Genomic DNA, 22,865 nt, shown 5'->3' with positions numbered 1-22,865 from the left:
CAAATGGTGTGTAGCACAATCTTCTTCCCTCATCATTAATCACAGTCTAAGCTAATTGTGCTCCAGGGATGTTGGGGTCATGACTTGAAAAAAAACGTAGGACATATTACATTTTAAAAATGAATGCGAGGAGGGAGGATTTAAGTGACGTGTAATGAAGAAGAATGGACTGATCTACAAGGCGAGAGCAAGACATTTGAGACTTCATTTAATTTCTCCCCTCATTAGAAAGCATCTGGAGAACTGTGACGGCTGAAGGAGACTTTTGGGAATATTTGTTGCCCAAATATGCGAGACAAAGACAGACAGTAAAAATGACCTGGAGAATAATGATATTAAAAGTACGTTTGTAAATACAACATGCCGTTTAGTCTAACAGGGGAATAAGAATAATTAGATACAAAGAGAACGTGCTTGGTAGTTTGTTGAAGCAATTCATTTTTTAATATTTGAAAAAGAAAAAGAAAGTAAGGGAAGTCTGAGGATTTTCATTTTCTGCGTTTCTTCAGCAGCATAATTGTGCGACGGTCCCCAACCCTCAGCAGTAGAATGGGCTGTTTGTGTGTACTTGTGGACTACTAACGCTAGCTTCCCCCCATATCTAATACTAGTTAGGTTAGGCTACACCAGCTAACACTATGTGAAACTAACTTTAATTTGTCATAGAGCATGTCTAGTCTTTTGAATTATTCATCCTGGAAGTAACGTTACGAACAACCTGGCGTTATGCAAATATGACTGTGGGGTAGCTCCACTTTATTCTTTCTTATCACGTCAGTTTTTACATTCTTTGCCAAACTGTTAGCCTGACGTCATGCGATATAATCGCACAACGGGAACCTAGTTGGCCTGGCGAAACGCATGCACTTTAATGCGCGTAAACACCTGAACACGTACAGTGTGAAACTGGAACTAAAGTGCTGTCGTTATATCGAATGGAAAGCGTATCAATGGGAGGGCTTCGTCTGTCCCTAAAGCAACGATATTTGGTCCTGCTGTGTTTTGCTGTCGGAGCGATAATCGCGTATCAGGTCACGAGGTAAGGCAAACTCTTCAGACAGCTGACACGAGCCAGAGGGGAGTCTTATCTTAACCAGTAATAAGAGTCACGCATATTAATGCATTCTTGGATGAAAACCGCGCCCACTAACACCGCAAATGTACAAGTTGTGGCCAAGCTTCTCCGTGGCTGCTGCCCTGTGCTTGAGTGTGTTTGCTTGGTTATTTTTACCGCCTGTAGTTCCGACTCAACTCTTTAAAAATAAACCAAGTTGCCTGTGAACTCTCACCTGGCTCACCTGCAGACTTGTGGACATTGAACGTGACAACGCATGACAAGTAGACTTCAGTTCGTCCTGTTTTGAGGTCTGGTCACCATGTGAGTCTCTATGCAAATATTTTCTATTGCTGATTCATGTACATAGATATGGAGGAGAGAGCTCTCTGTAACACGATCAATTAAATCGTTGTCAAAATCAAATGATTTGAGGATAATCGGCCATAACTGAGCCTTGCAAGATAACCAAGAACGTGTTCTTATTCTCAGGTTGTGCCTCTTCTGTTGTGAGTACATTCAAATGCAGTGGTAGCACTTTTCTGATCAGGTGAAACTGGGTTTAGATGTTCTGCTCAAGGGCATATTTGTTCTCAGGCTGTAGCTTCCCATAATACGTCTTCATGGCCTTCGATCCAGTTGCACAAGTTTATTTTCCAGTTGTGAACAGTGCTTTGCCCCCCGTAGGAATAGCCTTGAAGGGAGAAGAATGAGCCGTGTGGAGGGTCTGAGGGCCAACTCATCTGAGTTCACTCTGGAGGGAGAACCCTTCCGCATCCTGGGGGGCTCCATCCATTACTTCCGTGTCCCGAGAGCCTACTGGGAGGACCGGCTGCTGAAGATGAAGGCCTGTGGCCTCAACACTCTCACCACGTAGGCTCCCACTGCAACGCGGCTGGATGAATACACTTTACCTTATAGCACCAGAATAAACTGTGTCAGATAGACTGGAGAACAACATTTGTTTTTTTACAAGAATAAAATGCAGTCTTGAAATCCACTGAAATGCGTCTCCTTTAATATACAATCAGCACACACAACATCTGTTTTTTTTTTAATTATCTTTTCAGGTATGTGCCGTGGAACCTGCATGAGCCTGAGCGAGGGCTGTTCAACTTTGAGGACCAGCTGGATTTAGAGTAAGGAACCATGAAGGGAGGACTTCTGAGCCTCCTGCAGATGGCACTGTTGCATCGCAGAAGGGCTTAGCTTTCAATACGTTGACGCTGCTGAGAGGGTGTGTAGGTTCACCCGTAAGAAATGTTTTTGATTCATTAATTAGCCGTGCACTCGATCAGTATCAGTGCTCCTTGATTCATTGATCAGATTGGCCGTTGATCCATCAAATGTGCGGCTTGCTGTTAAGTCCGGTGCTGGCGGCAGATGTCACCTCCAAACAGAAAGATTCGATCTGGAAATGAAAGAAATCAATTGAGCGGAATATGTTAGAATGACATATCATTTTCAATTGAACATCTGCTTTAATTGAGAATTTCTTTCAGTCCCCACTTCATATCTGCTGTAGTAAGCATTTTTAAATGGACTGTATTGATGGTAAATGGACCTCATTGACGGCACCTTTTGTATCCTTCTCCTAGAGCTTACCTCCGCCTAGCAGGCAGCTTGGGCCTCTGGGTCATTCTGCGTCCAGGGCCGTACATCTGTGCGGAGTGGGATTTAGGGGGGCTACCCAGGTAAACATCACAGTCAAGGGTCTCCTTTGCAGATATTTTGTTTACGCGTTAGAGCCACAGTAACATTGTAAAGCTTTAAGCTTTGGAATAGCCAGCAGGGTACTAAATTAATCCCTTAAATTGGCTTGGACATGAATTGTTCCGTCAGGTAATCTTTTCTGTTAGCGGTATCTTTGCTGCAGGCTGAATCAATTAAACTCGTGGAAATAATTTGGTAATGTGAATTATTCCAAGTGTGCCGTCTCCGTCACCTATCTCTCACCGAGATGTGTTGCAAATAATTTGTCTTGGTGAGAATGGTTCCACCTCACAGTGTTGTACACAAGATACAGAGACAGGGCATTATGCATTATGCAAGTAACCTCTAATGTTTGTCAGATGAAAGTCACTAATGATTTACCAGACTTTCAGTGAGGTATTAGAGAGAACAGTAATTAAATATGACAGGCATAGCTCTCTGAAAGGATGAATTCATTTACTTCTGTAATCAAAAATAGATTTGTGCCGATAATGCGGAGAATGTGAGGGGAAAAGACTGGAAGTAGGTATTTATGGAGTCGTTTTGCCTTCGGGGAATGTGAGGTAATATTTATTTGATAATCATCAAAACAGAGTGTTTCTAGGGGCTCGCGGTGAAGCATGACTTCCTCTGCACTGCACTTTACGATAGTCATGCTCAGGTTGGTGCGATTATCGTCGAGAGCTAAAAAAAAACCTGAAGAGAGTCCACTGCACAGCACTCTGAGGAGCTCCTGTGATACGTTGCCTTTTTTGGACATTCTAAAGGTTTTGTTTGTGATTTTCTTTTCAGTTGGCTACTGCGGGATGAAAAGATGAAACTACGAACAACCTACCCAAGATTCACTGATGCAGTCAACTCCTTCTTTAATCAACTCATTAAGAAAGTTGTTCCGCATCAGGTAAAGAAAGATGGATTGATGTATACACATTACAGTGTTTTTTAGAAAAAGTATACGATATTTAATGTTTTCGTGGTTTACAAATCCTTGTATTCAGTCATATTTTACCCCTGCATGCAATATTTCTGTTACCACCTGTTACCACCTGTACCGGTGGTAACAGGTGGTAACTAGCAGCTAATTCTAGCTGCTAGTTAATTCTAGCAGCTAGAATTAACTAACTGTTATTTTAAAAACAAATAGCAAATACACACACACACACAAATTCAATTAAAGCCATATTTTCTTTTCATCAGCTCCACGAATCGTTGAACAAACCTTTGAGTTCCATTTCACAGTGTTGTTAACATTCAGCTTTAGAGGGTAGGAATGGTCAAGAACTGACGCCGGGCCCTAATGTGTGTCCTCTATCCGCATAATCAATGCACAGTACTCCAAGGGTGGCCCAATTATCGCAGTTCAAGTGGAGAATGAGTATGGCTCCTATGCTAAAGATGGAGAATACATGCCTTTCATCAAGGAGGTGAGAAACTAAATTGTGCATCATTTGACCGATAATTGGTAGCTCATAGATGAGAGTGCACTTATTGACTTTTTCCACCCAGCTGTCCTTTTTCAATTGCCTATATTTCAGAAAGAGCCTCCACTTTTCTCTTTATTTGCCTCCGTAATCCTCCATCTTTCCAGGCGTTATTGTCCAGAGGCATCACAGAGCTTCTGCTGACTTCAGACAACAAGGAAGGACTAAAGCGCGGAGGAGTGAAAGGAGGTATTGTCAAGCACTGACAGACAAACAAGACACACACACACTCACACACACACACACACACACACACATATATACAGTATGGCGGTTGGTGTGTTTTCACACAGTGACGAGGGGTCTGAGCCAAAGGGTGGCCTGGTGTCAGGCAGCTGCAGTTCTGAACATAAAGGATTCTGTCTTGTACCAGAAAGTTGCTTTTTTTTGCGACGACACTGGCATAAACATCGTGATGCTGTAATATAAGTATTTTGTTTGGCACATATGCTATTTTAATGCACACGCATTAGCAATTATTGTTTTAAAGCCTTAATAGCCTTCACTGAGATGAAGAGTATTCCTAGTTTTAATTATCATTGCAAACATACATTGTTGTCGCCATCATCATAATTGGAGGAGAATCCTCTAGAGTGTTGTTATGATAAACCCTCCTCTGGGTATTTTTTTGTATATTGTGCATTATTCTTAACTGTGATATGCATGTCATGGAGAACAATTGAAGTTTGTTGCCTGATTTATTTTTTTTAATGCAGAAGCTTGCGTTAACTTTATGATTTGAAGATAATTTAGTTTAATATGGACTTTGAGGTGCCATGCTGAACTGCTAATACTTCTTTAAAGACAATAAAAGAAGCCTGTGAGGGTTTAACCCTTGTAATGTCCTGGGGTCAATTTGACCCCTTTCAATGTTTAACGTCTCTAAATAAATGAGACATCATTTTTTTGGCTTCATATTTAATGAATTTTCCTAATTTAACGGGGACAACTGGGTAAACATAAAGTCAACATGGTGATATGTAAACTGATATGTAAAGCCATTAATACACCCAAAAAATATCCTTTTCCAATTTTAGGTCAATCAGAGAGATTTTATGGTGATCTGCATATTTCTCCATAGTCACGTAACAGGTATTCTGGATGTATAAGGGTTTGGGTGGCGGCGGGGTTGTTTTATTTAAAGGGCTGTTTAGGTAGTAAAAAAAATAAATAAGTACCTGACACGTAAACTTTGGCAGCAATTATAATTATAACAATTTTCTGGAGGGTCAAATTGACCCCAGGATAAGAGGTGTTAGTAAATTTGAAGGTAACCGGAGGGTTAAATGTTTCAGAAATGAATGTTGACATGTTTTAGATGTCAGTAATGAGTTGGAATGAAGGTGACTAAAGAGTTGAAACACAGAGGCGGGTGATAATTTATACTTAATGCTTTGTATAAACAGTCAAACCAGACGGGGTCATTTTGACCCCAGAGGACAACAGGTGTGATTACCGTATTTTCCGCATTATAAGGCGCACTTAAAAGCCTTTAATTTTCTCAAAAAACGACAGTGCGCCTTGTAATCCGGAGCGCCTTATATATGGATCAATTGGTTAATTGGTTGATCCATACTGGTTGTACACGGCGCTCTGTCAAAATGTTTCAGTACGACTGGTAAACTACAAAGCCGCACCGCTTGCAGCATTACGGCGACCGTAGTCAGGGGCGTCGCCGAAGTAATAGCGGTAAACACCGTTTGATTTAGTGGTATCAGACTGTTTCTTTTACGTGTTTACTGAATCAGGGAAAAGTTCCCCTCTACGTTTAAGTTACCGTATTGTGAATGAAATCAAAAATCAATAAAGTTTGACTGAATGATTTATCTGACTGTTTTGTTGACATTCCCTTTAGCACAGCTCCATCTAGTGGATGCATAACGCAACCCCAGTCAAACGTTTGACTGTAGTAGCTTCTATTCTATGTGCCTTATAATCCGGTGCGCCCTATATATAAAAACAGTTCTAAAATAGGCCATTCATTGAAGGTGCGCCTTATAATCCGGTGCGCCTTATAGTGCGGAAAATACGGTATGTGCTGCCATTAGAAAAATTGAATTGATTCAAAAACAGCATCCTCACTAAACTTTGATATATACCTCTCTGTGATCAGTCAAATAGTCAAAATAATATAAAGTCAAAATACTTCATTGTTTCATTATATTTTCACTCAAAAACAGGGCATACTTTTATGTAAACAAGGTCTATTGGCCCTAAATTCCAAAACGAGGGGAACAATGTGTGGTAATGGGTTGGACTGAAGTAAGACTAAAGGTGTGAAAAAAGAATTGATTGACAATTTATACTTTATGCTTTAAATAACAGTCAAACCAGGCGGGGTCATTTTGACCCCAGAGGACAACAGGTGTATGGCAATCGGGAGGACATTACAACTGAAATCAATACTCATTTCATGAAGCTCTTTCTAAAGGATGTTTGCTATTAGTTTGAACTGATGTTCTGCATCTTTTACAGTTTGTATTTGCTTGAACAATAGTTGCTCTACCTTTCTTTTGTGTGTCTGAAGCACTAGAAACCATCAATTTCCAGAAACTGAACCTGAATGACATCAAGTATCTGGATGGAATACAAGTGAGTCTGATTTGTGTGTTGGGTTTTCATTGTTCATTATTGTTCATTATTGTTCGTTGCCCATGTTTTTGGACTCAGTTATTGCTAGTTTTCTGATCTAATCAAAGATCAAACAGACACATCATTAGCGACCCTTCCTCTTCCCAATAAATAGACTGTCCAGGTAATTCCCAGTGAAACGTTGGACCTTAAAAAGAATAGTTAGAGACCTGAAAGAATATCTTTAATCTTTAAGACAATTTATTAAAGATCCTTCAGACGTATCTTTTGCTTTATGGACCATTTTTCTCTCTCCCACTTTAGCCTCACAAACCGAAGATGGTGATGGAGTACTGGTCCGGCTGGTTCGATCTGTGGGGGGACCTTCATCATGTGTACACAGCTGAGGGTAAGACAGACTCAGGGTGGGTATAGACAGGATTTCTTTAGAGAGAGCGATAGCACTAAAACAGGTGTTTATGTGAGAGGAAGACAGGATTCCTGCTGAGGGATTCTTTGTTGAGGATGAAACAGTTTCTTTCTGTACAGTTGGTCGATAATACTGGCTAATTTGAGATGGAGGTAAGACAGGTTTTGTGCAGCAATCCAATATAGAACCTCTGAAGGTAAAACAGACTGTCTTGAGGGTAAGACAGAGTCTCAGTGCCTTAGGGTAAGAAAGGCTTAAGACAACCCTTTTTTATTTTTTTTTTCCTCGCTGAGAATGAAACAGTCTCTGTGCCAGGGGAAAATAAGACAGGGTGTGGACAAGCTCTCTGCTTTGGAGGTTGCGTTAGATAAATTCTCCAGCCTGAGTGTAAGAAAGTCCCTCTAACATGCTGGTTCCTTCACAATAGGCACAGAGCCCACTCAGCGCAGCTGGGATGTACAGCTTAGCATATGGCCATTTCCTCCTTGTTTTGCGGCTTTGTCAGAGATTTATGGACTTTTCATGCATGGTATGTTGTGAGCCAAGTATCACAAACCAGAGTCCGTGTCCCACCCTCCTGACTTTGTCCCCGGGTCGTACATTCGATGTTCAGAGGCCAGATTTTTTTCTCTTTGTACAGGATTGTTCAAAGATGTGCTCCACCGATTCTCACTGACTGTACCGAACCCAGGTGGAGGTGTTGCACTTGGTAGCAGTCGCATTCATCTCTTGTCCTTGCACTTCCTCTTTATCCACATACAGTATGCTGTAGCTACACAGATACACACTAGGTTAAACGAGGTTTCACTTGATGGGAACATATCATTGCGTACTTTCCTATTGATTAGATGCTGTAATGTCCTATGAGTAGGGCTGGATGATCATTCAATGGAATCATATATTAAGATATCATATTAAACTCTTTTATCTCTTCCACTTGCTCTCCCTGAGGTTTCTTCCTTCTTTTTTTTTTGCCCTTTGTTTTTCTTATCATGAACATAAGTGAGATGTGAGATCTAGGATACAATTATGTGTACGTCTACTGTTTGTATCATCGTGGCCTAACAAAGGTGTTGGGCACACGTTCTTCCTCGTAAAACATTCACGGAGCATCTTTTTGGAATAACTAGAAATCTTCTCAGTTTACATTCCTGACTGCGTGCTATCAGTCTTCCTCATCTTGTTGGTGCATTGCAACATTTCTTGGCTCCTAATTGCACCAACTGTCGATTATTGGAATAGTGTGAAACCATTGGCAGGACTGTGTGTCATGTCACTCGGGCAGTTGTGGAAGGATTCATATCCTTTAATTAACTAACAGGGATGAAGCAACAATGTAGAAATCCTACCTAAGTTAAAATACATCGGCATTGTCTGCTAAATGTACTTAAAGTTGTAAAAGCAAAAGTACTGAAGGCCCATTTCATGTATACTGTGAAATCAAAGTATGAAAGTTAATTTTAGAATATACTGAATATAATAATGCAGAATAAACAGGCTTGAATATTTGTATCCCGTTTTGAGAAAAAACGGGGCATAGACTAAAACGACTTGATTAGAAGGAGATTTTGCAGGAAACAAATGTATCATAATTTAAAAGGTGATTGTATGTTTTTGTAATTAGTAAACTAACAAGTAACAATAGCTGTTCAATAGATTCAGTGTAGTAAATAGTATAATATTTATATCTGATATGTAGTGGAGTAGAAGTATAAAGTAGAATAAAATGGTACTGTACAGTTCTAAGGTAAATGTACTATGTGTTTCCACATGCATAATGCATCTTTGTGCATGTGCTAACAAAAGGAGGACCCACTCTGAAAAAAAAAACATTTGTCCATAACAATCCTTTTACAAAGATGTAGTTTAGCTTACTTTGTGGGGACATTTCAGTAGGGCTGAATTATTAGTTATTTTGATTGTCAATTCATATTTTGCTATTCATCGATTAGGCTTTAAATTGCCAAAAAAACAAAATTGACAAAGTCCTTAGTCGCAGTACCTCGGTACCCAAGATGATGTCTTGAAATTGCTTTTGTTTCAACTAACGGTCCATAATCCAAACATATTTCATTTGGAATTATATAAAACAGAAAAAAGGACCAAATAATCACACTTGAGAACCTGCAACCAGCGAATGTTTGTCACTTTTTACATGACCATACATTTTCTAAATGAATTCTCTGTTCATTGAATGATCAGTTAACCCACTACTAGTTTCAGCTAAATGTCCCCAACACATAAGCCATGAGCTATTTAGGTTAGATTAGCTTGTCCTGGCGGTTGGTATGGACCCTTAAAGTAGTACAATATTAATGTTAAAGAGTCTGCAGCTAAGTCATCCCACATACCAGGAGACGGCAGCCAGGAGAGTGATCTCTGGTGTAATATACAGGGGTGACATGCATGTTTCACATCTGTAAAGACTAATGCTTTCACCATATTGAATGCTCTCAGAAACCTTTCATTTTAAATACACAGTGCAGAGCTTCAAGCTTCCATTTTACTCTCTGTCATTCCCAGCAGCCATCCACATCTTAACAAAAATTGTTCTGAAAAATGAAAGGCTTCCTTATGTATTTCCTCCTCGGGGATAAGGGGGGGGGGGGGGGGGGTAAAAAAAGACCCTTGCCATGCAGAAAGTGTCACAGCTGTGAAATGAACGCTGGGGCATTCAGAGGGGATTCATGTCCTTGACAGTTCATTACTCTACAGACTGCTGCACACCCAGCAGTTGGTCACAGCTAGTGCCGCCACCATGAAACCAACCGAGTCCGGCTCTGTCACTCAACCAGCTCCATTGTTATTCACTAAGGCTCATGCCCTTGATTCAAATCATTAACGTCAGTCCAATTTGACTACTAACGTCCAATTTCAATGCTTAATTACTTGCCCTGCTATGTTCGCTGCAAAATATAGGTTGCTAATTAGAGCAGGGAGGTGGGCAATTTTTTATGGCTGTGAGCATTGCCCCGTAATGAATTATAGTAACCTGTAATTGGATGTGAGGCTGAGGTCTGTCCGTGTTTCAATTGAAGTGGAATTGAGGGCAACAGGATTATTGAGACAGTGGCTTGTTAAATCAAAAATGGATTTTTGGGATTTTAATGTTTGTATGTGTTATTCTCAGATTTACTCACTGGTTATATCAGAAGAACTAGGGCGAATTGTAGACTTTATGTGGGATTTGTTTATTTCACTCTTTTGACAGACATGGTACCTGTTGTCACGGAGATCCTCAAACTGGACATGTCCATCAACCTCTACATGTTCCACGGAGGGACAAATTTCGGCTTCATGAGCGGAGCGTTTGCCGTTGGAATGCCGGCACCTAAACCCATGGTGACAAGCTATGGTAGGTATAATGAATGTGTTTGTGACCAGCATTTTATGATCCCTGTGAGTTAGGAGAAGAATAAAACTCTCATACAGGGTTGATTGGTCGGGGTTGAACTGGGTTCACGCCACAAGGATTCAACACAAAACGACATTTTAATAGCCAGACACATTCACAATTACTTACGATTACATTTTATCTCAATCAGACCACTAATTCTGCACCAATGTAGGCTGAAAAAAAAAAATCGAGTGCACATAATTATCAAACAACAATGTTCTCTTTGAAATACAGCCAGTAAGTACAGTCTGAGCAGATCGTATTGAGCCAATTTTTAATAAGAGATGTAGATTAAAATAAATATGATTAGGATTTTTGAAATGTCTATAGATGGCGCTATCTCTACTCCTGAGCCTCTGACCTTCTGCTGGTTTAAAATTTGAATATGCAGTGCGCATTAATGCATTAATTACCTAATAAAATGCACGTGAGATGTAAATTAAAGATGGTACAATGGGTTTTATATTCTCCTCTAGGGTACTTAACATTGTAATGACCTCGTTCTTGAGAAAAGAGGAGAATTCTGAAAACCGCTCCCCCAGTAGGGAAGACCACCTCTGACCTTCTGCAGCCGTCGTACCTGTGTTTACTCCTCTGAATGCCTTTTACCTCTTTGCCTCAAGAAGGCTCCCATTTTCCGTCAAGATAACCTAAAATGTGTCTCGGCCCGCCGCTGTCTCAAGATGTTTGATAGGGGAGCACACTGAAAGCATCTGCCACAGCAAGAGGCATCCCTGCTTCTCTCCGGCTCCCGAGCCTGCTGCTCTGATAGCGCATTATCTTTCAGATTACGATGCTCCATTATCCGAGGCTGGGGATTACACCACCAAGTACCATCTTCTGAGGAATGTATTCAGCCGCTACCACGGTGAGTGTTGTGTGCGTTGTTGCCGAGTCGGGCCCCACATCTTCTGTTTCTCTTTCTCTCCCTTCCCTTTCATCTCCCCACTTAAGTTAATTCTCCTTGTAGAACCTGCTCTCTGTTGGCTAAACCAGGATAACTTTGCATATGATTACAAGCACGGATTAGATATGGGGTTTGTGTGTGTTTTGTGCATGTGTGTGAGATTTCTGCCCAAGTCAAAGACCCTCAATTACCGCCCATTGTGCAAATTACATACTTGGCCTTTTACCATGTTTATTGCTCGTTCCGTTTTCTCTATTTGTAAAACAAGGGTTTGTGGTTGGGGCCAGAAGTCTCAAGTGTTTTGTGGCCGAGACCGAAAATTTAGCTTTTGGCAATCTGGGATTGAATCCAGCACAACAAAGTAATAATTTGCCCAGACTTGTGGTGATTGAAGATAGTTTGAAAGGCTGCCTATGCATGATTCATCCTTATGTTTTGTTGTTTGCTGAACAATGAGCAGTGGCCTGGATATGAGAGTGAGTCTGAGGAGGCTTTTTGTTCTGCTCAGCAACTACAAACACATGACCCAATTCTTTAATTGGATCATTTTGATATTTTATCACTGTTTGGTTGTCAAATCATGTGCGTTGTGTCAGTTACTCTTTGCCCCGTTGTATGTTTTTGTACAACCTGGCATGGATTCAGGCTGATCTGTCAAAAGTCGAACACTGATCTGTTACAACACCATGGCTCCTAAGATAGACCTGTGACATAAATGCTTTGGGGCTTTCTTATAATACAACGCTGTCAAAAATTTCAATAATACAGTATATAATCTTAAACAAGCTGCACATTCATCTGCACGACATAGTCTGCGTGAGCACTTGCAGTATGTCAGATCACTATTGATGCTACCTCTTTATGATTTGAGCTATTCATCTTCTGTGAGGAAGGTCAAATGTCAGCTTCTCTTACCCAGCAGCACACCTCCACAGCCACTACTGTACAGGATTACATGAAGCATTTGACATGAAAGGAGTTTTGCTGTGGGGAAAAAATTCCAGATCTGTGACGTAGCTTCATAGAAATGTCTTTTCAACACTAATTCTTCCCCTCTTAGATTTGAAAAATGATTCACACTAACAAAGGCACTGACGTGTGAGCGTCGCAGAGAGCCATTTTGGAGAAAGGTGTCGGCCGTTATCCTCGCTTTTCTTAAGTGATCCAGCTGTTACCACTTGGTGATAAGGAGACGCTGTCAAGCCTTTTCCGGAGGGACCGCTGGTGTCTCTGCAGTTCTTTGACACCTTTTTAAAAGCAGCGAGTGTGCATGGGGAACCACTGTTAACTATTGTAAAGAGACTGTTTTGCAGCACAAACTGGATGCTGCTGTGGTGGGTAAATAGCTCACCCGAGGAGCCTTCTAAGAAGTTTCCATGGTCACCTTTATGATTGGTATTGAGTGATTCATTGGCTTTAGAGTATGAAGACTCCTGCAAGAGAAAGCAGAATGGAACAATATGCTGTGCTTTAAAAGCTCAGGAGAAGGCCCAATAGTTTCTGTGTGTTTTAGTGAATTGTTCTGCTGGTTAAACTTGAATTACGCTGGCCAAGAGAAAAAGTTGTTTGGACTCAACATGGTTTATGATTATTTTCATTCCATCTTTTTTTAATTTCTCAGGTGGGCTATCATATGTAGGTGAGTAGATGCAAAAGGTTTACCTTGGCAAGTTTTTGGAGATTTCTTCAAAGACCAGGAATATCCATTATTTATTCCCTTCTCTGACTGAATGTGGGCAGTGTATGCATCATGTTGTAATAATCCCCCCGGGGAAAATAAAGGATAAAAGAAATGTTAATGAGTGAATGTACAGACGGACAAACTGCATCCTACCCTCATTTTCCCCGCTTGTTTTTCAGCCCAGCCTCTCCCTGAACTGCCCTCTCATCAGGAGAGGAGAGCGTACCAGCCTGTTGTCATCCAGCAACACCTGTCTCTCTGGGACAGTCTGCATTTCACTGACAAGGTAAGCTACAGATGCACAGAGAGTGCCAACATAGGAGGCACAGAAATAATAAACATCACCCATGTAGCATTGCTCAAAACAGAGTCAGAAGGTTGCTGTCAGTCAGACGACAGTAATCCATGAAATATTGAATGTATTCGTAATACACAAAAGCCAATCCAACGAACTCAAAGAGAATGCGCTGTCAATTATGTGGCTGTGCAGCCTGCTGTGGTCTGTTTACTTCTTAAAAAATGTATTCTAGCCTTGCATAGCACATGAGAAGTGTGATTCCCTAAGACTGTCCTCGCCTCATGACAGTGTATTCACAGTACCAGTTACAGAAGCACCAGCTCCTTATCACACCCGTTATCACACCAATACTTATTATTATTATTTGTTAGTAGCTTTGCTAGCCATATTTTTAGAGCCAATAAACATTAGCAAACAATACAAACAACCCCAAAATCAGGTTACAATAACATAGATAATCATTGCATTGGATGTATCCTCCATCCATTCTACTCTATTGAGTTGAGCGGATTTTTGAATATATATATGCTCCAATAAAACATTTATCATATGTGAATAAGCTTTATATTCTTTGCACTTCTTTTCTTTGGTCATAAATAAAACAAAGCATACAATATAGAGTAGATGTTCCTCTCACACACAAACCAAACCCCCTACAGAATCATTTGATTTGTCGATTTAAAGAAATCGAACAATCTGCCCTCACGCGGTAAGGTGCAGACGTGGCCGTGGTAATCTGAAAGCGAGAGAAGTGAGCTTGCAGCTAGTCCACCACACAGCTGGATCTAATGAGGAAGGGCGAGAAGTAAAATGAGTAGCGCGCCTCCCTTAATGAACAACTGAGGTGCCCCTGAGCAAGACATTCTCTCCCAACTGCACTAGTGGCCTCCTCGGGGACCAGCAGTAACCAACTGTGTGCAGCTTTGTGACTCTGAAAGCAGCTTGTTGTGAGAATATGACACGAATGCAGCAGAACATTTCCTTTTGCCAAAAGATTGGTTAAAAACCTGTTTGGAGGCTGTCCATCATATCTGCATCGCTTTCATGGCCACCAGTTTTAGTTTAGCCATTTACACCATGCTCTTCAGGGGCATTAAAATTCAAACCAGATGTAGCACGTCTGGCAGTAGCTTACCACATTCATCATTCACTCCCCGTCGCAATAATTTGCTTCCCTCTGAGACGACAATTACTTTGCCCCTGACCAGCCACACACCCTTGTTCAAAGAGAGCGTTTTCTCTGCAGAGGCTTTAGAGTGACTGAGTGGGACGTCTGAGTTTGATATTGTATCTGTGTGTCTGCAAGTACGTGGTTAATCGTGTCATAGCAGCGAGTGTTTATTGTCTCTTGGAGAGTGCATAATGCACCACCCAAGGGTATGCAAAACAATGCTGCTGAATGAAAGAATTGCTCTGAACGCCGGACAGGAAAGCTTCATTAGGTTTGATAAATCATCACTTTGGGTGAAGCCATCTTGCGAGTGGGAGATTGTGCGGCGGGAGTCATGAGATCCCATCTGCATGGAGAGTGGCTTAGAGATTGTGTGTTCACTTTAAATAAAGCAATGGGACAAAAAAAAAGAAAAACATCTTTAAAAACACGAATTTCTGCAGCACATTTAGACCCCTGGGTTTTACAGGTAACAAACCGTGTGTCCATCTTAAACTCTTCATTTTTTTTTTTTTTTTAGCCTTTCAAGTCAGAGAGGCCGGTGAACATGGAGAATCTCCCTGTCAACAACAACAATGGTCAGTCTTACGGGTACACGCTGTATGAGACGTCCATCACCAGCGAGGGAACCCTCAACTCAAAGAACAACATCAGAGACAGAGCGCTGGTAAAAACAGGAAGACAACCACACATTTACACCTTTCTTTGTGAGAAGGTTTGCATGTAACAGCTTTGTTAGCTGAAGTCACAACCCTGATCAGTGTACTTGTGGAGAACAATTAACAAGCTCCGGCTGCTACCACTTGCTCTGGTGTTAAAATGATGTCACACAGTCGTCGGAGCCTCGAGTTCTAAAAGTTTCTCTTTAGTGAAGGAGAAGAGAAGTGTAATGTCAAGACAAATGCATGAATGCTTCATGTTGAGGGCAGGTGTTACGATTATTTTATGGTGGAGAGATGTATATTTCATTCACATGCTGCCCACAAATACGTTTTGTGCATGGCATCAATAACTGGGGCGTTTGGTGCTCCTGCTGAGCCTTTTTCTTATTGTATGTATCTTGATGTGTGATCGCATTAGCAACACAAATAGTCAGAATGGTTACTGATTTGGCGTATTTGTATTTTTCAAAATATTTGCTTACATTTTTTCATGTTTCCTTTTCTTCCTAGGTTTTTGTGGGCAAATATTTTATTGGTGTTCTGGATTATAAAACGCAAGAACTTGCACTCCCTGATGGGAAGGTACCTTGTGTGTGTGTGTGTGTGTGTGTGTGTGTGTGTGTGTGTGTGTGTGTGTGTGTGTGTGTGTGTGTGTGTGTGTGTGTGTGGTGTGTTCTTCTATATGTAGTTACTGTAAGAGCTAGTCAACTGTAAGCTACTTTCAAAAGCATAACTTTGTTAATATTTAACAGCATGTGAAAGCTTCAGGGGATGCTGATAGATGTTTTTTGGCAGCAAGGACCCAGTATTAAGTCAACAGCAAACCTTCAAATGACTGTTTATCGCAACAAATGTGAATAGTCGACTTCAACCTTACAGAAAAGTGCCGACTCAGAGCGGCCTTGATCAATTACTAAAGCCAGAGCAGCTGAAAGGATTTTCAGCCTCCTTTTGTTTTTTCTGTAATACTTTCCATCGAGGAATACTGCTGTATTTCAGTAATGCATCTCATGATTTATGCATTTTTCCTCTGAAGGGAAAAAGAACTCTGAGTTTACTGGTGGAGAACTGTGGAAGAGTGAATTATGGGAACACCCTGGATGAGCAGCGCAAAGGTACAAGTGTTCTTTAAACTGATGGCTTTGCAGATGTTCCAGTCAGCAAAAGTCCTGCTGATTGATCTTTTTCATTAGATACCTTGAAGGAAACTAATTAACAGCACCTTACCCCTTATGCAACACAAGGGATATTTTTGGCTTTTTAATTTTTTGATCATTCTGGCTGTGTTGATGTGTATGGTGTGGAGTTTTTTTCATTTTTATTTTGGAAGTTCAACCTCAGCTTCTATAATAAACTATGCAGCCAAAGTACAGACACTCAGACCCTCAAGGACAAAAACGTCCTCATTGAAACCCAACAAAGTGTTTAATCCTGTGGGCATTACGGCATAAAATCATGCTTTCTATTCTATCAGGCTTTCAATCTAGAGGCCTGCCTTCAAAATTGTAAGCTTTATTATTTTCCGCCAGATTGAGCCATTTTCATGCTTTTTCCCTGGTTTCTCCAAGGTGAATAACTGCTGTATAGGAGCACTGCAGTGTCCGACGCAATGCATCAAAATCAATGTGTTTACAATGCTGAAATTACGTAAACAAGCATTGATTTGAAAGGTTGAAATTCTGAAAATGAATGTTCGTGATGATCACAGAGTTGGTTGAATAATTCAGCTCAGTGAAAGTGGTGAATTATATTAGTATATAATATTATGGCAGTTTTTGATGCGACCATTTTTGTTCCCTAAGGACATCAGAGCAACTGTTTTAAAAGGATGCACAAAGGTTAAGATCCATAAAATGAAAAATCAAATTAAAGCAGCTTTGCCTCACCTTTCAGGTCTTGTTGGAGATATCGAGTTAAACAAGCGGCCCCTCCGTGACTTCATCACTCGTAGTCTGGACATGAAGCCGGGCTTTGTAAACAGGTTGGTGTCTTTCAGTTATTACCCATTTTCCCTCCATGTTTGTGTTTCTGTCATTACGCCTGCCTGCTCCTGATTCAATCCAGCTGATTACCTCTCTGCTTAACACAATTACAGTGGGAACATGGTGGCAAATTAGCAGAACCCAAACTATGTTTGAAGCGGATACAATAATAACAACACCTTGTGAAAGCCAGAGATAAAAATACGATTCATCCAAAGTTACATTTTAGCGAGCAGCATGTGTCGGACAGCTTAAATGTAAGATGTCAGACAGCCAAGAAATGATTTCAGCATTATGACAAACTTGCAGCATCAGCAAAGAAGAGCAGTAATTAAATGCTGAAGTAACACACCAACATGGATAAACCTTCAACAGGACAGTTATTCAATAGTACAATATATTTCCCAAAGAACTGACAAGACCATTGAATCAACACCAAGACACCGACTAAATACAAATGCACACAACCTTGTACGGTGCCAGTGCAAACGAATGCTGTGCAATGACAAAAAGGGAAATGGTGTGAGCGATTTGGAATCGGAGGTTTAGATTCGCTGGATGCTGAAGATTGTCTTAAAAGTTACATTTCTTGCAAACTGTTTTTTCTTGCGGATCTGTACTGTGGCACCCATCCCATAATAAATATTGATAGTTTCTCCACAACAGCCAAGCATTATAAGGGCGTTTTTGCAGGACCCAGTGCACCCCCAAGGTGCAAATGCATTTCCCTCATGATGTTTTCATATTACTAGATTATGATGCATTCCCGTGTATTGATACTCACATGGAACATTAGCGTCATTAACACCAGATTGAAGTCAAACATCACCAACATCCCTTCGTAATCACAAAATCTTTGTTAATATTCAGAATTTGTAGGTGTGATCTTGTAATATTTACCCTCTGTATGCAGCTCATATCAGGGTCAGCAGGATTGGCTGACCTTCTATCTTATTTAGAGGTTCATATTTGTACTTAGTGGACTATTTAAATACTTTTTCCAAGTCATTGTGGGTCTCTCTTCATGTGCTGAAAAATTTGCAATCTCTTTTCCTCAGCGCTGTGTTGAAAATGTCAAGGCCTGAAGCCCTTTATGAATGAACACTAAAAAGGTATAACTGAGGAAGAATTTCTCGTCTTTCATGGCAACCTTTTGCGTTTACTTGGAGGCAAAATATAACCTATAACCAAAGCAAAGATAGTGATTGTGAATATTTCCCCTTCTATGTCCAAAGTTTCCTTTGACATTTACTGTAGGCATACGAATGACATGATATACTGTGGACTGCTGGCCGAAGACCTAAAAGTCCAGACTGAGTTTTTGAGAAAAAACTGCCACAGACTGCGTCTGAACAATACATTAGATACATCAGGATGTGTGCTTCCGTTCCATGAAATGTGCAGTGTTGTTGAAAGTGTAATCTGACCAAAATGAAAAGTGCAATGTGTTCTTCTTTTACAGTCTCGAGAGTTCAGGACGCTGGATGCCTATGCGTCAGCGGCCCACCTTCCCAGCTTTTTTCCAGGCCAGACTCTATGTGAACAGTCCTAAAGACACCTTCATCAAACTCCCTGTGAGTGGCCTGCAATCAGTACAGCAGCACTACAAACTACAGACTCCACAGACAACATCTGGACCTAAAATGGAAAATGTAGAAATGGATAGTCTTTGGTACAGGGCTGTATTTCTGGATGAAATTACACTATGTTTGGTGTTTGAGTTATTTTGCCCCACTCTCATAGATTCACAATGAAAATGAAGAAATTAAGACATTTTTTAAATCAAATATAAATGTCAAGTTGTACCTCATCTGGATTAAACAGAAATCCAGCTGTCTACACTTAATAGATAATTCACATACTTCTAAGCGCTGTGTTGTATAGTTTACCACGCATTGTTTTGTTAAGTTATTATTATTATTGAGCTTTGTCAAGACAATTTTGATGCTGCCTGACTGACATTTTTCATTCAGTTCTGGTCCAGCGAGCTGTCTTCAACACATAGGTCAACAAAAGGAGAGATTCCCATGTCTGATAGGAATTTCGACACCAGAAATTCAGTCTCAGTGTGAATTTATTCATATCTTTTATTTGATCTTTTATTATGTGCAGAGCTGTATTGAGTGCTAGGTCACTTATAATTCATTGGATATATTTGCACAATACTATTACTTCATTAGTGAGACCAGAGAACGTCTTAAAAGGCTCCTTACAGAAAAAGAGGTTCTGATGATGATCCAATTTGTATGCTGTACTGCATAATGCAGTTATTGATTGAATAAGTGCTTCTGTGCCCCCCTGTTATACTGTACATCTCTCTGGGGTTGATTTTGGCTTGTAACTCTCACACAGTTTTACGTGGCTGGATGTGGAGAAGTGAAGCGAAGAGCTGCGGTTAACAACAACTCATAATGTATTGAGCAAAAGACACAAACATATTAGAACAGAATGCCAGACATGGTGGTGTAGTTTGTTTAAACCTATCAGCGTTCCATTGGCTGAACCGGCTTGCCGTCAGGGTAAACAGTCACTGGTTGTGTTCACAGGGCTGGAGCAAAGGTGTAGTGTTTATCAACGGCAAGAATCTGGGTCGCTATTGGTCCATCGGTCCTCAGCAAACTCTGTACGTCCCAGGCCCCTGGCTTCACAGGGGGAACAACCAGGTAGAGTTCTTCTGTCTTCTACCTTTCACCAAGGCTATCCTCAGTCTCATAATGTTTATCAAACAAGATATCTAAAACCCTTTATGCCATACATAGTGGAGTAGGCCATGGACCGTGGAATGTTGTTGTGTATAGTGTTGCCATATAATCATATTTAAAGCACTTTTCAGTTTTCACATACAACTTCTAAACTGACAGTTATATCAAGTTTGTGACTCTTCTCCCAGTTTAATTCAATCTTACATGATTATAAGATATAAAAACATAAATAAATATAACGCGTGTGGATCACCATGAAAAAAACGGTTGCCGAGTTTCTCCGGACGCTCTTGAAGTAGAAATACTATTGATCAACGATGAATGAAAACCAGAAATCATTCAGCCTTTCAGATTTTTTCTTTAAAGTGTTATGTTTTAACATTTAAAGGACTGTGTGCATCCGTGGCAGATGTGCACATTTAGCTCTGTAGCTCCTTCAGTCTTGTGCTCCTCACCTCCATTGATAAGGCAAAGTTAAAGCACAGTTACTGTATACAGCTACTGATATTCATCACCCTGCAGATTGTTTCTTTTTTTTTTGTGTGTGCATTTGTGCTTTATTTCGATGATGAGAGAAAGACAGGCAAAGACAGGGGAGAGAGGAGATGACATGCTGCAAAGGGCCCTGGACTGGACTCGAACCCGGGACTCAAGGACTCCTTAATCCTTAATAGTATGCGCGAGTGAGCAACTGGGGCGCTTCTCTATCACCTTGTAGTTTATGTTGTTGCTGTCTGGAGCACTGTCTGGAAAAGGCCTTCGCTACATCTACGGCATCTCATGTGTTTCTCCTTGTCGGCTTTCAGCAACGTTTCTATTCTGTTCATATATTTGCCTTGGTGCTCAATCAACCGCTCTCGCTGTGTTTTCATGGCCTCGGCTAAACTAGTTTTTTTTTTTGTTGCTTTATTTCAGGTTATGGTGTTCGAGGAGCAGGAAACTGATGGTAAGATTCAGTTCACCAGCAGCCCTGACTACGGCATGACCGTTGATGTCCAGTGAGGACGGGGGCTGAGCGTGGTTGACGGGAGAGTATTTGGGCAAAGGGCACACAGCGATTGCTGTGAGCTTCGTCTACCCGGGTACCGACCGGCAGCTCTCAATAGTGACACAACATGGCATCTATCAGAAGACACCAACACAACAGTGATCCAGATTAGTCTTTAATTCAGTGACTATTTATTATGACATTCTATTGAATCCTTTTTGTTCCAAACGGTATCATTAACTTGCATTCATATACTTCATAATTGTAGAGCACGGGGCTGTCTTTTATTATAATAAAGTGTTGTAAAATCTCTTCCTCCTACAGACGTTTGTAAAAATACATTTTAATAAAGGGGGGTTTGAACTCCGTGTCTGTAAGGCAGCTTGTGAACTGCTTCATTTGTCCTGCACAGCGAGAGCCTGTTTGATATAGAACTGGTTATTTTTCAAATGTACCTTCTTATGATATGCTGTGAACTCCTGCAGAGAAGTCAAGATCAAAAGCTGTCTTTGAAGAGTGTCTTCTAAAAACTCGTGTGTGTGTGTGTGTGTGTGTGTGTGTGTGTGTGTGTGTGGGGGGGGGGGGGGGGGGGGGGGGGGGGTGCTTCCCAGCCTGTCATCACACTTATGTTCTTTAAGGAATGACGCCACAGTGAAGCTGTGCTGTTCCATTTGAACGACTAACTTTGTGGCATTGTACAAGCTACATGTGGATAGGTAAACAAAGCACAACCATGTTTTTTCATAATTTTTATGATGATGGTTGTGACAAAAATATGTTATACCTAATGTAATACTTCATACAGACCAACTGAGAGAACGTCTTCTCTGTGCTGAAGCTTGAAGGCAGCTTTAAGGAGATTTTTTTTTTTTTGTCATTACCACCTGAAAAATTTAAAAAAGAGTCAAGGGGCCTCTTTAGCTCCGTTATGAACTTCTTGAAAATTCATGACACTAAAGGATATGGTTTTTATTAGACATGGGCATTAAGTGTGATTAACACTTCCCGGGAATATCATTCATGTCATAAACAATCTCATAGTCAAAGTACAGTATGCAAGGCAGGAGCCTAAAAGTGTCATTGAATAGTATACCATAAAAATATCATGTACCATAAAACGGTCATTAAAAAGATTGTAGAATAGTATGCAGTATAAGAGTCATAAAAGTGCCTTGATATAGTATGTCATAAAATATGTCATGACAAAAGTTTAAGTACAGTATGCCATAGCATAGTCATAGCAATATTGTTATAATCATGGAAATATAAAATATCATAGTACAGTGTGCATACTATACTGTACTTTTAATTACTTTTTTTACAGACTATAGCATGACTTTTTAATGACTTTTCATGATAATTTAAAAACATAGAATACTGTAACATTCTATAATATGACTGTTTTGACTTTTCAAGACAAACTAAACTACGACTTTTTCATGACTTTTCTTCAACATATTACTATGACTTTTTTTATAATTTTTTTTGACATACAAAATTTTGACTTTTTTAATTTTTCATTATTTTTCCACATACAAAAAATACAGCACATACAAACCACTGACAGTTGTATGACTTTTTTGTTTTTACATAATATGACTTTTTTCAACATACTAAATGCAGATTTTTTAATTATATTTTTGGACATACTATTCTATGATGTTTATATAACATGACTTTATTCGACATAATATATGTTTTTTTGTCTATAAATACGTTATGAGTCTTTATGACACTATATTATGACTTTTCATAGACCCTGCGATGACTTTTTATGACAAACTATACTATGAATGTCGGCATGCTGTACTAGGTCTATTTTGGCATA

General features: G+C 40.3%; 1 protein-coding gene across 4 annotated transcripts; it reads left to right on the top strand.

The window, feature by feature from the left end:
* Positions 1 to 576: 576 nt before the first annotated feature.
* LOC137870251 (beta-galactosidase-1-like protein 2) lies at positions 577 to 21,414 on the top strand. 4 transcript variants are annotated; one of them, XM_068707347.1, is made up of 21 exons: positions 949 to 1,039; positions 1,305 to 1,378; positions 1,742 to 1,927; positions 2,125 to 2,193; positions 2,653 to 2,748; positions 3,560 to 3,668; positions 4,099 to 4,191; positions 4,356 to 4,437; positions 6,776 to 6,840; positions 7,144 to 7,228; positions 10,461 to 10,604; positions 11,434 to 11,514; positions 13,175 to 13,192; positions 13,414 to 13,520; positions 15,224 to 15,370; positions 15,876 to 15,947; positions 16,402 to 16,480; positions 17,259 to 17,346; positions 18,810 to 18,921; positions 19,894 to 20,010; positions 20,965 to 21,414. In XM_068707347.1, coding segments are annotated over exons 2-21 (1,839 nt in total). In that variant the 5' UTR covers positions 949 to 1,039; positions 1,305 to 1,376; the 3' UTR covers positions 21,052 to 21,414. The 4 variants fall into 4 exon arrangements, with proteins under 4 accessions (XP_068563420.1, XP_068563429.1, XP_068563448.1 ...); XM_068707319.1 differs by lacking the exon at positions 1,305 to 1,378 and having other exon boundaries at positions 577 to 1,039; XM_068707338.1 differs by lacking the exon at positions 949 to 1,039 and having other exon boundaries at positions 1,046 to 1,378.
* The last annotated feature ends 1,451 nt before the right edge of the window (positions 21,415 to 22,865 follow it).

The sequence above is a fragment of the Cebidichthys violaceus genome, unplaced genomic scaffold (assembly GCF_023349555.1).
Source record: "Cebidichthys violaceus isolate CVI_PGR_0920_01 unplaced genomic scaffold, fCebVio1.0.p SCAF_1, whole genome shotgun sequence".
NCBI classification, from domain to species: Eukaryota; Metazoa; Chordata; class Actinopteri; order Perciformes; family Stichaeidae; genus Cebidichthys; species Cebidichthys violaceus.
This window is presented reverse-complemented; position numbering and strand designations above follow the sequence as displayed.